General features: G+C 47.0%; 1 protein-coding gene across 1 annotated transcript in view; it reads left to right on the top strand.

The window, feature by feature from the left end:
* The window catches only part of LOC138247091 (hyaluronan synthase 1-like), a 191,970-nt gene that overhangs the window by 88,201 nt on the left and 86,587 nt on the right, over window positions 1-17,182 (top strand). Inside the window, exon 4 of the mRNA XM_069201836.1 lies at window positions 12,480-12,676. Coding sequence (XP_069057937.1) covers window positions 12,480-12,676 — 197 coding nt within the window. The remainder of the gene's footprint in view (window positions 1-12,479; window positions 12,677-17,182) is intronic.

The following is a 17,182-nucleotide window of genomic DNA, read 5'->3' as shown; positions in this document are numbered from 1 at the left end:
TACTGAGTCCATCTGGGAGCAGCAGAGGGCCCACACATTGGAGGTGATGTTAATCTCCAGAGGGCCCACCCACTGAAGGTGCTAGTGACCTGCAGAGAGCCCATCCATTGTAGGTGCTGGTAACCCGCAGAGGGCCCACCCATTGGAGGTGCCGTTAACCCACAACGGGAGTATGATGCAGAGTCTGTTTGGGAGCAGGAGAGGACCCACACATGGAGGTGCGGTTAACCCACAACGGGAGTATAATAGATAGTCCACCTGGGAGCAGCAAAGGACCCACGCATTGCAGGTGCTGTTAATTAACAGAGGGTCCACCTACTGAAGGTGCTGGTAACCCGCAGGGGCCCACCCATTGGAGGTACCGTTAACTCACAAGGGGAGTACGATACAGAGTCCACTTGGGAGCAGCAGAGGATCCACCTAATGGAGGTGCGGTTAACCCACAACAAGAGTACAACACTGAGTCAATCTGGGAGCAGCAAATGGCCCACCCATTGTAGGTGGTGGTAACCCACAGACGGCCCACCCATTGGAGGTGCTGTTAACCCCTAACAGGAGTACAATAGTACAATACACAGTCCGCTTGGGAGCAGCAGAGGGCCTACCCTGTGGAGGGGCTGTTAACCCACAACTTAGTACAGAACAGAGTCCACCTGGAAGCAGCAGAGGACCCATCCAATGGAGAGGTGCTGTTAACCCACAACAGGAGTACAATACTGAGTCCGTCTGGGAGCAGCAAAGGCCATCCATTGGAGGTGCTGTTAACTTGCAGAGGGAACACCCAATGAAGGTGCTGATAACTGCAGAGGGCCAACCCATTGTAGGTGCTGGTAACCCGCAGAGGGCCCACTCCTTGGAGGTGCTGTTAGCCCACAACGGGAGCACAATACAGAGTCCATAAGAGAGCAGCAGCGGGCCCACCAATTGTAGGTGCTGGTAACCTGCAGAGGGCCCACCCATTGGAGGTGCTGTTAATCCATAACGGGAGTACAATACACAGTCCACCTCTGAGCAGCAAAGGGACCATCCATTGAAGGTGCTGTTAACCTACAGAGGGTCCACCCATTGGACATGCTGCTAACCTGCAGAGGGCCCAACCTTTGGAAGTGCTGTTAACCCACAACGGGTGTCCAATATAGAGTCCACATGGGAGCAGCCACGGGCCCATCAACAAGGATATACTGTATGGGGAAGAGGGTGATCGCCATTTGCAAGGAAGAGGGTGATCATCTGCCACAGTGAAGGTGGGGGTGATGACCTATTACAGGGAAGATGATTAGCTCTCTACAGGGAAGATGCAGGTGCCTTCCTATTACAGGAAGGCACAGTCATTTCTTGTTACAGTGAAGATGGTGTGATTATGTGTTGCAGAGAAGGCAGAGTGATCATGGAAGATTAGAGTGGTTGCCTGCTATAAGGTAGAAGAGGGCCGCCATCTGTTACAGGTAGGTGGGGATGATGTGCTTCAGAAATGATGAGGGTGATCACCTGTGACAAGGAACATGAGGTGATGATCTGTTACAGTGAAGGCAGAGTGATCACTTTTTATAGGAAAGATAATGGTGATCCTCTATTAAAGGGAAGAAGAGCCTCACCGCCTGTTAGAGAAAAGGCAGGAGGATCACCTCTTACAGGGAAGGTGTGGGATATACAGGGAAGCGGAGGTGCTCAACTGTTAAAAGGAAAAGGAGGCCATCCCTTGATAAAGGAAAGTTAAGTGTGATCAACTATTAAAAGGAAGATGAAAGTGATCACCTGTTACATGGAAGAGGGTTGATCACATGTTACTGTGAAGATGGGGTGATCACCTATTATTGGGAAGGGTTGATCACTTGTTACAGTGAAGATGGGGGTGATCACTTTTACAGCAAAGATCACCGGTTACAGGACAGAGTGACACCTGTTATGGGAAAGATGAGATTGATCACATTACAGAAATTATGAGGTTGATCACCTGTTAGAGAAAAGATGAGACTGATCACATGTGACAGAAAAGATGAGGGTGCCCATCTGTTACAGCATACACTGATGACCTATACAGGGATGGGGCTAATCACTTGTTTCAGAGAAGATGGGTTTGATCACCTATTACAAGATAGAGTGACACCTATTATGGGAAAGGTGAGGTTGATCACATGTTACAGAAAATATGAGGGTGATCCCGTGATACAGAAAAGGTAAAGGTGACCATCTTTTATAGGATACAGTGATGACCTGTTATGGGGAAGACAAGGATGATCACAGCTTACAGGGAAAAGTCTGGCCACCTGTTACAGGAAAGATGAGGATGATTACCTGCTACAGGTAAGATGTGGGCCCCCACTTGTTACAATGAATGTAGGGTGGTCACTTGCTGCATGGAAGAATATGGGGATCATCTGTTGCAGGTAAAGTATGTGTGATTAGCTGTTATAGGGGAGAGAGTCAATGGTCCGGGAGTTAGAGGGAGTGCCCATGAGTTAAAGTCTATGCGAGGAACAGCAGAGACTAGGGTTTACCATCTACACTTAACAGCCCCGGGTGACAGACGGTGCCCACCCAAGACATGGCCTCTAGCCAACAGCCAGCACAAAGTTAACCTTGGCTCTCTATAAACCTAGGCATCTTTGGGTGAGTTGCAAAGTTCCTGAGGCACAATATAAGGTAAGGCTGGAGAATGTGAAAATGGGGTCTCATTAGACGGAGGGGAGGGTAGCAGGAGCCATGGGTGCCAGTGACCCAAACAGAGCACAGCCAGATTCAGTCACCGTCACAGAATATACACAGGTGAGATGTAGAGCTTCCTAGGTGTAGGGATGTCAGTGTGAAGGCTCCTTCCCCTTACAAGGTGAAGTTCCCAGTGTAGAATGGAGGGACCACGTCTGTCAGGAACTGAAACCGTCAGTTTGTCCTCGAATACCCTGCTTTAGATGCAGACCAATGAGAATAGCCTGGTAGTGTCCTTGATAGAAAGAGCACACAGGGCTCCCAATGAGGGTCACAGGGTCACTCTATAGAAACTTCAATCCTCCAAATAGTTTATGATTCCCTTAGTGTCCTCGACTGTGGCAACTCCTGCCTTCTGGTCCTCCTGTATTTATCCACCGCATTCCACACTGTCAACCATCATGACCTCTTTCGTATTCTTGAACTACGCATGGGATGTGGAGGAATGGTTCTCAACTGGTTTTCCTCTTACCTATCCAACCAATCCCAAACTGTGAAAATGGGCAATTCATTCTCGAGACCAGTCAGCGTTCACCTAGGTGTCCCCCAAGGTTCAATCCTCTCCCCAACCCTCTTCATCCTCTACCTAGAATCACTATGTGTGATTCTCAGAAACTCTGGGATTCTCTTCCACCTCTACGCCGATGATACCCAAATATACCTGAAAATCTCATCCCCAGAGGATGTTGCCCTGCTTTCAAATATACTTTCAGAGATTCAGAACTGGATGTCCAATCAACATTTAAAACTCAACCCAACTAAAATAGAATTTCTATTCATCTCACCCCCAAAAGCAAAAACGCATGTACAAGAATGGATGGCCAACGTTCCCACCTTCATAGGCTGCCCTGCCTTTGTCACGAGTGCCAGATCATTTGTACTCATCCTGGACAATCATCTTAATCTCCACAGCCACATAGCAGCCATGGCCAACTGCGCACTACACCAACTTAGGCAACTTTGGTGCATCAGACAAATGATTCTGCAAGTAGACCGCAAAACAGTGGTTCAGTCTCTCATTCTCTCTAGACTAGACTATGGAATTGCCCTTCTCTCACCCATTCCCAAAGTTCACCTAGGCCCACTGAGAGCCACACTACATGCTGCAGCAAGCTTTGTCTTAGGTCTCAAGAAAGTTGACCACATTTTCCCTGCCCTGCCAACTCTCCAATGGCTCCCCATTGAAGCTTGCGCCCAATCCAAAAATGCTTGTTTCACCCACAGATCGCTCCACTCATCCTCACCCCCCTACATAAACCAGAAACGGAAAATCTCCAGAGCAAATAAGGGTTCCAGAAATTCCAATCCCTGCTCCTGAAACCCTCCACCTTCAGCTGAGAATGGTACATGAAGCAGTCTTTCTCTGGCAGCGCCACTAGAATCTGAAACTCTCTGCCTCCCTCACTCTGTTTAACCACCTGCCTAGCAACCTTCAAGAAGGACCTCAAGCTCCTTCTATTTGACAGACATCTTGGTTATTTCACTCTTGGCCAGACTTATTTACTTTCTCCAAGGCCTACACTTAACTGTTCATGTTCTCTGCGGTATTGTAACTGCGTCTTATGGTAATTCATGTATACATACATTAACGTAAACATCTAAGTTGAATTACTATTAATGTAGCTCAATGAAACTCTGTATTCTGTGTGTTATAAAGTGCTCTGATGCCTTTGGGCCATGGGTCCGCTATACAGAATTACAAAAATAAAAATAAATAAATGCGTGCTCCATTTACAGAGAGGCTTAGGCCGCCTAGGAGAGTGAGAACCAGGGGCATAGCGTTGTCAGTAAGATTAGGGGGGTGAGCTTCAGACTTTCCAACAATCAGGCTGGCAAATGCAATCAGGCTGGCATATAGGGGGTCATTCTGACTCCCGCCGGCCGCGGTAACCGCAGGGCCGGCGGGAGCCGCCAGAATACCGCTGCACGGTCAGAAGACCGCCACGGTTATTCTGAGTTTCCCGCTGGGCGGGCGGGCGACAGCCAGAAGGCCACCCGCCCGCCCAGTGGGAAACCCCCTTCCACGAGGATGCCGGCTCCGAATGGAGCCGGCGGAGTGGAAAGGGTGCTTCGGGTGCAGTTGCACCCGTCGCGATTTTCAGTGTCTGCTATGCAGACACTGAAAATCTCTGTGGGGCCCTGTTAGGGGGCCCCTGCAGTGCCCATGCCATTGGCATGGGCACTGCAGGGGCCCCCAGGGGCCCCATGACACCGTTACCGCCATCCTGTTCCTGGCGGTGAAAACCGCCAGGAACAGGATGGCGGTAAGGGGGTCGGAATCCCCATGGCGGCGCTGCAAGCAGCGCCGCCATGGAGGATTCCTTAGGGCAGCAGGAAACCGGCGGCACACCGCCGGTTTCCCGTTTCTGACAGTGGCTGTACCGCCGCGGTCAGAATGCCCATGGGAGCACCGCCAGCCTGTTGGCGGTGCTCCCGTCATTTTAGCCCTGGCGGTCAGAGACCGCCAGGGTTAGAATGACCCCCATAGTGTTTAAATAAATTATACAATAAGTACGGTGCATGAGATGGGCTTGAGAGGCAATGGAAAATTAGAAGAATGCGGTTTGGTAGGAGTACTAAGAGAGAAAACATTACTTTGTAAAATAAGCAATATTTTTAAGGACTTTCAAAACAGAGAGTGTGTGTGTGTGTGTTTTTGTCTGTGTGTGTGTGAAAACTCCTGGTAAAATACAACAGACATCGCATCATACCCGACTGAAAGCACCTGTGCCCACCTACTAAGCAAAAAATACATTTATTAGGGGAGTGTAATCTCCCGGCCCCCAACCTTCAAGCTAGGCCACTGGGGAGAGCATGGCTGTCCCGTGAGGGTCCTCTCTTTACAGAGAGGGTGTGGGGGGCTGCTCTCCGAGGGGCTTCCCTTTACAGAGAGGTTCATTATCAGAGCCCGCCTTTGCGCCTTTACAGAGAGGGAGCTCAGGGGGCTTCTGTTTACAGGGAGGGGGCACAGGTCCGCCATGTGAGGGTTCTCCCTTCACAGAGAAGCTCGGTGAGAGCGCTCTCTTTACGCCTTTAGAGACGGGGGCACGGGCAGCCCCGGGGGCCTCCTGCCTCCCTGCGCCCTCGGCTGCTCCGAACCTGGAACTGACCGACTTTCAAACGCAAACCCAGCAGAACCGCCACCGCCCGCGCGCCTCCCTCACCTCCCTCACACAGCGGCCTGGCTTCACGGGTGAGACCCCTGGTATCCCTCACACAGCGACCTAACTTCACCGGTGAGACCCCTCGCCTCCCTCACTCAGCACTCTAACTGCACGGGCGAGACTCTTCCCTCACACAGCGACCTAACTTCACCGGTGAGAACCTGGCCTCCCTCACACAGCCTTCTAACTTCATGGGTGAGACCCCTCGCCTCTCTCACACAGCACTCTCACTTCCTGAGTGAGACTCTGGAGTCTTTCACTTCCAGTGGCTCCTGGCCTGTCTGTGCCACCCTCACTCTCTGACTCAGACTGCTCACTTCCCTCACACAGCCGCCTAACTTCATGGGTGAGACCCCTGGCCTCCCTCACACAGAGACCTACCTTCACGGGTGAGACCCCTGGCCTCCCTCATTCAGCCGTCTAACTTCACGGGTAAGACCCTCCCCTCACACAGCGGCCTAACTTCACGGGTGAGACCCTTGGCCTCCCTCCCTCACACAGCGCTCTAGCTTCCTGCGTGTGACTGCGGGGTCTTTCTCTTCCTGTGACTCCTGGCCTCCCTCACACAGCCGTCTAACTTCATGGGTGAGACCCCTGGCCTCCCTCACACAGCACTCTCAAGAGACTCCCGGCCTCCCTCACGCGACGCTCTCACTTTCTGAATGAGACTTCCCACCTCCCTCACACTGCACTCTCACTTTCTGGGTGTGATTCATGTCAACCCTCACAGGCCTCTCTCACTTCCTGTGACTCCTGGCTTCCGTCACACGCAGCACTCTCCTTCCCTCACTGCTACACCTGCCCTCCACACATCCCTCACCCCCACTCCCCGAGTGTCCCCCAAGGCTTCTTCCGGCCTGCGGCCACTGGTCTGCCATCTCCCGCCGACCACCAGTAGGCCCCGGACTGCCCCAGTAGCTGATCTCAGCACCCCTTCACACCCCTGACACCCCAGCCCGGCGCCTACCGGTGATGAGGTCCGGAGGGGGGATTCGGTGACCGGGCAGCGTGATGCTTCAGCCACTCGGACAGGTGAGAGGCTTGGTCACTCTGCGTTACTAAAAAAAAAAACCTCTGCATTAGCTGGGGTGATGGTTGGGGGGGACATGACTATGGACAGCCGTAATACAAACACGTGTTCGAAGGCCCTGCCAGGTTTGTTAGGGTGAGAATCCATCTGTTGTATCTGTGCAGTGCAAACGGCATCTCTGTACAAAGACCACCAGCTGCTCCTTTAAAAGCACCCATCCATGGGGGTGTACAGCTAATGAGGCTTAAGCCGTTCCCAACAGAGTGAGTGAGGGCTCTGTTTGTTTCTATCACAAGGCATACGTTCTCTGAACAGATAAAATCCACGTGACACCAGCAGAGGGCAATCCAGGACTGTGGATGTGGAAATGTAGGCCAGCTGCAGGGCCCCGAGTACACACGGGGACGCCGCATTTTCATGTTTGTCTGAAACGGATACAGCCTCAGTACTCTCTGGAATAATATTCATCTGAAAGAGAGAGACCACAGTAACCCGGAGACCCGTGCTCATTTAAAGACATCCACCTTAACGTGTGGACATTTTCTATTTAAACAGCGGCGCTCCCAGTAGCCCGTGGAAGATGTTAATGTGATGCTGAGACATCCACGATAACCAGTCGACCAATAGACTTCTAAACTGGGGCATCACTTAGGGCATGGGGACTAGGAAACATTTTCTCAGGGGCCAAACATAAGGGTCTGGGGTGTGACTGAGGGCCGCATTGATGGCAACAGGGTGTGGGTGGAACTTTTATGCAGAATGAAAACTGGGCGCAGGGGAATTGAAACGTGAACGTGGCCTGCACAGCGAGTCACAAGTTTGAAGGTTTCATACAATTCTGCTCTCTAAATTAGGCCCTAGTCTCAGGAAGAGCCATAGATTTGCCAATACTGTGTTATACTGTATCTGAATCTCCATCCCTTTAAAGCGCCTTGGGATAAGACTTCGCTACTTGCTTTGGCTGCCTTGGGAGAGTCAAGTGTGAAAAGGAAGCATCTTGATTATTGAACTGAATGAAACAGAATTGCAGAACCAGAAAACCTGGGATCAATCCCGGCTTCCCCAGTTAACCAAACTGTATGATCCTAGGCAATTGTTTTATTTCGCTTTACCTCCTCTAACTTCATTATCACATATAAGAGCACTTTGAAGCACAGTAGGATGAGCCCGGTACAAAAGCTTCTCTTGTAATTGGTTTAATAAATTATAATGTTGTCCATGTGTGTTTACATCCCTGGCCACCCAGAGGGGTCCACATGGCAACTGATTTGGTTCTTAGGGCCAGATGTAGGAAAGCATTTGCGAGTCGCAAACGGCAAAAATTGCTGTTTGCGACTCGCAAATCGCATTTTCCTATTCAGAAATGCATATTGCGAGTCGGGAACGACTTGCAAAATGCATTTCAGAATCGCAAATAGGAAGGGGTGTTCCCTTCCTATTTGCGATTCGGAGTGGCATGCAATTCCATTTGCGACCATATATGCGGTCGCAAATGGTGTCGCAGTTACCATCCACTTCAAGTGGATGGTAACCCACTCGCAAATTGGAAGGGGTCCCCATGGGACCCCTTCCTCTTTGTGAATGGACCCAAAACATTTTTTTCAGGGCAGGGAGTGGTCCAAGGGACCACTACCTGCCCTGAAAAAATACCGAAACTAAAGGTTTCGTTTTTTTTTTAAGTGCAGCTCGTTTTCTTTTAAGTTAAACGGGCTACACTTAAAAAAAAAAAAACTGCTTTATTTAAAAGCAGTCACGAACATGGAGGTCTGCTGACGACAGCAGGCCTCCATGTTTGCGAGTGCCCATAGTCGCTATGGGGCCGCAATTTGCGACCCACCTCATTAATATTAATGAGGTGGGTCTTTGCGACCCCATAGCGAGTCGCAGACGGTGTCTGAGACACCGTTCTGCATTGCAAATTGCGACTTGCAATTTGCGAGTCGGAAGGACTCGCAAATTGCAAGTCGCAATTTGCAATTTTGCTACATCTGGCCCTTAGTTCACTATTAGCATTGAAAACTATCACTTTTAAAAATACTTCTCAATACACTCACATCATCTGGTGTACTAAGGTGAAATGTTCCTGCATGTTAATAAAATATGCCCTTTTGGATTTTTGTAGACACTTTATAATATTTTTACACGTTTGTTTGCAAGGTGTCTTTAAAAATGAATGTGTTCCCAAAGTGCTGCAGGGCACCTTGTTTGCTTCTTGTCTTTCAGTCAGGTGTAAATACATGCTTGTGTGTTTAACATCCTTCTGAATGTCAGTGCTCTCTCAAGAAAACCGCAACCCTTTTTGCTTGTTAACTTACCTTGGACCTAACTAGGTTGGCAATAAATATTTCACTACAAAATCTGGTTTGGCTGCAGGACGTGGCACCATGATTTTGGTGAAAAGGCACTAACAGCAGCCTTCTCCTAAAGGAGAACAGAGCGATGCCAGTTGGGGTGAGTCGCTTTTGAGATAATCTGATTGCTATAGAAAATAACATTTATCAACAAGTGTTTTCCTTTTTCCTGTTTTTCTCATAGACTAGTGTTAGAGGAGCTGTAGCCTACAGGAGCAACCCCATCCCTACAGGAGAAGCAACAATCCGTAGCAGCAGCGCTAGTCTTATGGAAGCATTCTCAGTCTACAGGTGCAGCTTCGGCCCTATAGAAGCCGCCTCCATCTACAAGAGCATTATTCTATTCCACTGAACATTGCTACTTTACAGGAGTAAAATAAATCAGCCTTACAGGAGAAGGGTAAGTATCCAGGAGCAGTAACAGTTTTTCAGAGGCAGCGCTAGTCTGCAGGTTCAGTGTTAGTATTACAGAAGCAGCTCCAGTCTACAGTCAGTGTTAATATTACGAAAGCAGCTCCAATCTACAGGTTCAGTGTGTTAATAGTACAGAAGCAGTTACAGTCTACAGGTTCAGTGTTAGTATAACAGAAGCAGGCCCAGTCTACAGGTTGAGTGTTAGTATTACAGAAGCAGCTCCAGTCTACAGGTTCAGTGTTAGTATTGCAGAAGCAGCTCCAGACTACAGGTTCAGTGTTAACATTACAGAAGCAGCTCAAGTCTACAGGTTCAGTGTTAGCATTGAAGAAGCAGCTCAAGTCTACAGGTTCAGTGTTAGTATTACAGAAGCAGCTCCAGACTACAGGTTCAGTGTGTTAGTAGTGCAGAAGCAGGTCCAGTCTACAGGTTCAGTGTGTTAATAGTGCAGAAGGAGCTCCAGTCTACAGTTTCAGTGTTAGCATTACAGAAGCAGTTACAGTCTACAGGTTCAGTGTTAGTATTACAGAAGCAGGCCCAGTCTACAGGTTGAGTGTTAGCATTACAGAAGCAGCTCCAGTCTACAGGTTCAGTGTTAGTATTGCAGAAGCAGCTCCAGTCTACAGGTTCAGTGTTAGCATTACAGAAGCAGCTCAAGTCTACAGGTTCAGTGTTAGCATTACAGAAGCACCCCCAGTCTACAGCTTTAGTGTTAGTATTGCAGAATCAGCTCCAGTCAACAGGTTCAGGATCAGTGTTGCGGAAGCAGTTCCAGTCTACAGGTTTAGTGTGTTAGTAGTGCAGACGCAGCTCCAGTCTACAGGTTCAGTGTTAGTATTTCAGGAGCAGTTCCAGTCTACAGGTTGAGTGTTAGTATTGCAGAAGCAGTTCCAGTCTACAGGTTCAGGGTTAGTATTGCAGAAGCTGTTCCAGTCTACAGGTTGAGTGTTAGTATTACAGAAGCAACTCCAGTCTACGGTTTCAGTGTTAGCATTACAGAAGCAGCTCCAGTCTACAGGTTGGGTATTAACTCTGGAGAAGCAGCTCAAGTTTACAGGTTCATTGTTAGTATTACAGAAGCAGTTCCAGTCTACATGTTCAGTGTGTTAGTAGTGCAAAAGCTGCTCCAGTCTACAGGTTCAGTGTTAGCATTGAAGAAGCAGCTCAAGTCTACATGTTCAGTGTTAGTATTACAGAAGCAGCTCTGGTCTACAGGTTCAGTGTTAGCATTGAAGAAGCAGTTCAAGTCTACAGGTTCAGTGTTAGTATTACAGAAGCAGCTCCAGTCTACAGGTTCAGTGTGTTATTTCGTGCAGAAGCAGTGGTCTACAGGTTCAGTGTGTTAGTAGTGCAGAAGGAGCCCCAATCTACAGTTTCAGTGTCAGCATTACAGAAGAAGTTCCATTCTACAGGTTCAGTGTTAGTATTACAGAAGCAGGCCCAGTCTTCAGATTCAGTGTTAGTATTACAGAAGAAGCTCCAGTCTACAGGTTCAGTGTTAGCATTGAAGAAGCAGCTCAAGTCCACATGTTCAGTGTTAGTATTACAGAAGCAGCTCTAGTCTACAGGTTCAGTGTTAGCATTGAAGAAGCAGCTCAAGTCTACAGGTTCAGTGTTAGTATTACAGAAGCAGCTCCAGTCTACAGGTTCAGTGTGTTAGTAGTGCAGAAGCAGTTCCAGTCTACAGGTTCAGTGTGTTAGTAGTGCAGAAGGAGCCCCAGTCTACAGTTTCAGTGTTAGCATTACAGAAGTTGTTCCAGTCTACAGGTTCAGTGTTAGTATTACAGAAGCAGGCCCAGTCTACAGGTTGAGTGTTAGTATTACAGAAGCAGCTCCAGTCTACAGGTTCAGTGTTAGTATTGCAGAAGCAGCTCCAGCCTACAGGTTCAGTGTTAGCATTACCGAAGCAGCTCAAGTCTACAGGTTCAGTGTTAACATTACAGAAGCAACCCCAGTCTACAGGTTTAGTATTAGTATTGCAGAATCAGCTCCAGTCAACAGTTTCAGGGTCAGTGTTGCGGAAGCTGTTCCAGTCTACAGGTTTAGTGTGTTAGCAGTGCAGACGCAGCTCCAGTCTATGGGTTCAGTGTGTTAGTAGTGTAGAAGCAGCTCCAGTCTACAGTTTCAGTGTAAGTATTACAGAAGCAGTTCCAGTCTACAGGTTCGGTGATATTATTACAGAAGCAACTCCTGTCTACAGTTTCAGTGTTAGTATTACAGAAGTAGCTCCAGTCTTCAGTTCTAGTGTTCGTATTACAGAAGCAGCTCCAGTCTACAGTTTCAGTGTTAGTATTACAGAAGTAACCTCAGTCTACAGGTTCAGTGTTAGAACTACAGAAGCAGGTCCAGAGTACCTGATGCTTTTCCATCTGCAGACACAAGACCAGACTGTAGGAGCAACATCAGTCTTTCAGGAGCAACCTCAGCCATGCAGTAGCAGCATCAGGCTCCAAGAGAAGCATTGCCCTTCCAGAATCAGCTACGTTCTACAGCTGAAGTAGTATCCTTATAGGAACAGCATCAACCATACCAGAGTACCAGAAGCCTTACAGGGACATTGAAATTTGACAGGAGCATTGTCTCTTTCTGACATCATTACACTTACATGATTAATGTTGGAGTTACAGGAACACTGTCAGTCTTACAAGAGTGGTTAACTCTTACAGGAACGGTGTGAATCTATATAAACAGTGTCACTCTTCAGGAACAACCTTAGCCTTACAGTAGTGGTGCCATTCTACAGAAGAAGCATCAACTTACAGCGCCAGTATACATGTTCCCTGTCGGTCTTATAGACATAACTTCCGTCTACAGGAGCAGTGCCAGACTACAGAGGCAGTGCCAGAGTTCAGTAGCAGAGCCGCCTACAGGAAAAGTGTCTGTCTACAGGAGCAGCTTAAGTCTACAGGAGCAGATTCCCATGGTGGTTGTCAAGGTGAAGGATGAAGGTCCGAAGGAGAGTGAACCACCAATCACTGGACCTCCACCAGCAGCCGAGGAAGAAGTCGAAGGTACAATCAGACATGTCTAAGATGCTCTTCTAGTGTTTCCTTAAGTTTAGGTCTTATAATCTTTTAGAATCTGAAAGGCAGATGCGAATGAATTCCAAGGATAGTTGCATGAAAAGTCAAACCCCAACTGTAAAGGCAGAGTGGAACACTTGTTAGAGGCACATGTTTTATTATGTGCACAATACCCAATCTTTGTGCAACTGGGGACTTGTCGAAATGAGGTGAGGCATCATGGATGAAGGAGCAGAGGTAAGGTGGTGAAAACACTACACTAACTCACCTGGAGCACTACTAGGGAAACCTCACCAGAGGTAGTGTGTCCACCATTAATGAGATCTTGCCTGAAGTACTGTGTGCACTTTTAGTGTAACCTCACCAGAGCATTGTGGTCACCACTGGTGAGACCTCACACAGATTATTGTGTACATTACTGATGAGACCTCACCTGGAGCATTGTGCTCACCACTGGTGAGACCTCACACGGATTATTGTGCACATCACTGATGAGACCTCACCTGGAGCATTGTGCTCACCACTGGTGAGACCTCACACGGATTATTGTGCACATCACTGATGAGACCTCACCTGGAGCATTGTGCTCACCACTGGTGAGACCTCACACGGATTATTGTGCACATCACTGATGAGACCTCACCTGGAGCATTGTGCTCATCACTGATGAGCCCTCACCAGAGCATTGTGCTCACCAGTGTCAGACCTCACCAGAACATTTGTGTGCACCTTTAGTGAAACCTTACCAGGAAGATTCAGTATACTACTGGTATAAACTCAGTCCAGTGGCGTAACACACCCGTAGGAGTCTCCTTGCAAAATACCCTACCACTTACTGTTTTGAAGCACCTCGCCTTCATAACCTACCTCAAAACTCTCAACAGGGTTTACAGTGAAACAAGTAGCTTCAAGGAGACCAACAATTTCTGCACGCAGGGAGACAATAGGGCACATAAAACGTTATTTTGGGGGTTATTGATTTACAAAGTGGAGCTATAGTGAAAATGCTTGGTGACATGAAGGGATCCCTGGGCACAGTCATAGGGCAACAAGCATATTTACAGATAGTCATGAGCTAAAGTGGTGCCTTTGTGCTACTGAAGATTCCATTTGCAGTGCACCAGTGGATCATGTTGCTGGTCATTTTTAGCTCTCACATTTCTCAGTCAGTGTTTCCCAGTCAGCCTCTCTTCTCAGCTCTCATTCTTTCATCACCTTTTCTGCTTTGAACAGTTCACCCAGCCTCTTATTCTTCCAGCACTGCTCCCCTTCTCCACAATAGTTAGGCCTCCCTCCTACTAGCTTTGCTGTCATTTACCTTTGTCATTCTTACTTCTATAGTTCCCCGTTTCCTCGCTCCCCCTTCATGCTCTCTTCTCTCTCCCAGTTCCCCTAATTCACTTCTGTCCACCAGGTTCATTGGTTTATTTTCAAACACAAGCTTATGTCCCTCATTCGCATGCTGCTGTCATGTCCTCTCACACTTCCCTACTTGTTCTGACAATTTCTTCCTCTCCTCTATTTCTCCTAGGCTTCTTAGCACCTCGATCTCTCATTAGTTCTCTCTACCTCTTCCAATTTTCTGCTTACCTCCAACTCTGAAACTTTCATCCTCTCAACTATATCTCTAACCTTTCTCACTCAAGCCAATCTCCTGATTTCATGCCACCCTACCACTCGTTCTCCCCTCTCTCCTCATATTTACCTTCAACTTGCATGCACCACATTCTTTAATATCTATATCATCCCTCTCTCTCACATTAAATGTTGTGTTTGACCACTAAATATGTCTCCAGTTTGTCCCTTAGTTTCCGTGTTATTCTTCTCATTCTTTCACTATCATCTCTCAATGCTGCTTTCAGCACTGTCTCTGCATCTGGTCTTCTTGCATCTGCATTCCCAGGTTCCAAACTACCTCCATCTTTACCCCTCAAGCTCATTTCCAAGCTCCTATCACACATGTTTAATTCACAGATACCTCTCTCATTCCCATGCACCTTATTACTTCTTGTTTCATCTTACTTGTATTACTCTGAATTCTCTTTACAGCTCACTCAACGTCCTGGTGCATTCATTACTCCTCGTCCTTTCTAATTCCACATTTTGCACTGGTGTCATCTCTCCTTCGCATTCAATAACTTCACTCATTCTGTAACATCCATGCCCATCCAGTCTAAACTCTTTACCACTTTGCAATGTATATCTCTCTCCCTTTCATGTTTACCACCCACTCGTGCACAGTCTCTTACTCACGGGCTCCTGCTCCTGCTCTTTGCAGTTTTTCAGTCTTTGGTCTTACTCTCTCTGTTCTTTCTGCCCCTTACTTCCTTTTTCCAACTCATTTGTTCCTTTCCATTCAGTCACTTTCTATATGTGCGTTTTTCTGTCCCTTTAATTCCCATTGCTTATTTCTTCCTCATCTTGTATTTCTTAGTTATTACCCCCTTCTTATAATTTACCTTTATCTACATATGATTTCTTTTTCATATGTTATCCACATTCCTTTCATTATCTTCCATAGAGATGATTTACAACCTTTTCCTTTCTTCTACCCTTCATGTTTCCTTTCCTTGTTCATTGTCTCTCCCCTTTCTTCCACTTCATTGTTCCCTTTTCTTCACTATTCCTTTGCTTCTCTCTTCCTTCTGTGTAACTCTTATTTTCTCAGCATTTCTATGTCACCATGCTTGAGTCCCAACTCCTAAACGCCCAATTCTGTCGGGTACGTCTCTTCACTGGGGTATTTATGAACCCCTGCCTAAGTGCATAGGATTATTTTCAAAATTTGCAATCAAATGCAATAGCCAAAGCAGCAATACAGTAAAAGTCTCACTCAAACAACAGGTACAGCACCAACAGGGGAGCTTCACGTTTCTCACATTCACAAGAAGCTGTTCATAGGTTGAAGCAGTGCAACCTTCATCCACACACCCACAGCAGGTACTATGCAGGTAGCAGTACTGCAAAGGAAAGTAAAATGTCCTCCTGCAGGTTTATGCACAAGCAGCACCCGTGTAAGACGAGGCAGAGGAGAAATAGCATACAAATCTGCACTTAAAGCTTCCCTGATGCAAATCAGGCATACCAGGTAGAACACCACAGCAGCAGAGCAAGCCTATGTGACAAAACACATGATGAAGTATGAAGGGATAGGTGGCAACATGTAACACCTTCAGTCATTCCTAACATTTTGTCCAAAGGCACTGTGCAAACAGGGATTTCTGATCCCATGTCTGGAAGCTAAACTTGCAATGACAAGTTCCAGACTGCACAGTGATCTTGCATAAAAAGCTGGAGCCAGCTGGAGGATTCTTATATGATGGCAGGAGAGTGTGGGTGTGAGTGAAAATGTACACACCGCTTTGTCAAATTTGCAAGTCGTGAATCATAAAATGTAATAAAACATACAACCTCAGTGTGCCATCAGGTGCATTTGGGGTATGCATTTTTTTTTATTTTTTTTTACTTGTAGCTTTCAAAGTTATAATATGTAGCTTTCAGAGATACCTGCAGGATCAAATATACATATGCTTTTTAAAGATCATTTTGTAAAATTTTACTAATGGTTCTGATTCACATTATGGGGAGTCCCTGAGTTCCATTTCACTTTGATTTGTTTGTGTCTCTATACTATTTCTCGTCCATTTAGGCAAGATAAATGAATAATAAAAAACGTAGTTTGATGAATTCATAGTGATCTGAGTAAAGAGGTAGTCAGGGGTCTCTGCATCATGGAAAATGAAATATGGAGGGGTCATTGGCACTGCGCTGCCCTATCTGAGTTCGGGGCAGATCACACAAACACCCAGGGCTGGGTTTTGCATTAGTGGTGCCCAGTATGGCAGTCTTTGTTGGTGCCCTGCCCCACTGCCCATGGGCTCTTCCTCCAGTTATTCCCTCACTACCTCCCTCCATTGGTGCACCTCATCTCTTCATAACCCCAAAGGATGGTGCCGGAGCATGCTTTATGTCAAACACACATAGTGCACAGAGACAATGAATCATGCAAATGTGTAAATCAATGTGAGCTGCAATGTGTAGGAATCGTGTCTTCCATACGGATAGGCATTATATATGTTAAATGTTCTCTAGACAAACACAAACTCAGAAAATGTAACATGGTTTGGGTTGTCTATATCAATAAGACTTTTTTTTACTACTGAAATGAACCCTTTTTAGCAACCTTAAAATAATAAAAGTTTGAGACAAAAACAAGGTTCTAAGCTTATGCCTTGCAGTTTGGATGCAGCTGTTTGTTCATAGGCCACTGTGATATTATACAAGGATTGTAGCTCACAAACTGCAAGTACCAAAATATTCTCTGTGACAAAAGCAGTAGCCTACTGAGCTATCACCATAAAATATAAATCTATGATTACCTTGTTACAAATTTTCACACTAATCCTCTGTACTATTCTGGACTGGCTCACCTCCTTCCTCTCCGAAAGAACCCAAAGAGTTTGCCTCCCTCCATTTTGGTCTAAAGCCACCAAG

The sequence above is a fragment of the Pleurodeles waltl genome, chromosome 7 (genome assembly GCF_031143425.1).
Source record: "Pleurodeles waltl isolate 20211129_DDA chromosome 7, aPleWal1.hap1.20221129, whole genome shotgun sequence".
NCBI lineage: Eukaryota > Metazoa > Chordata > Amphibia > Caudata > Salamandridae > Pleurodeles > Pleurodeles waltl.
Note: the sequence above shows the minus strand (reverse complement) of the source record. Positions and strands in the feature narration are given on the sequence as shown.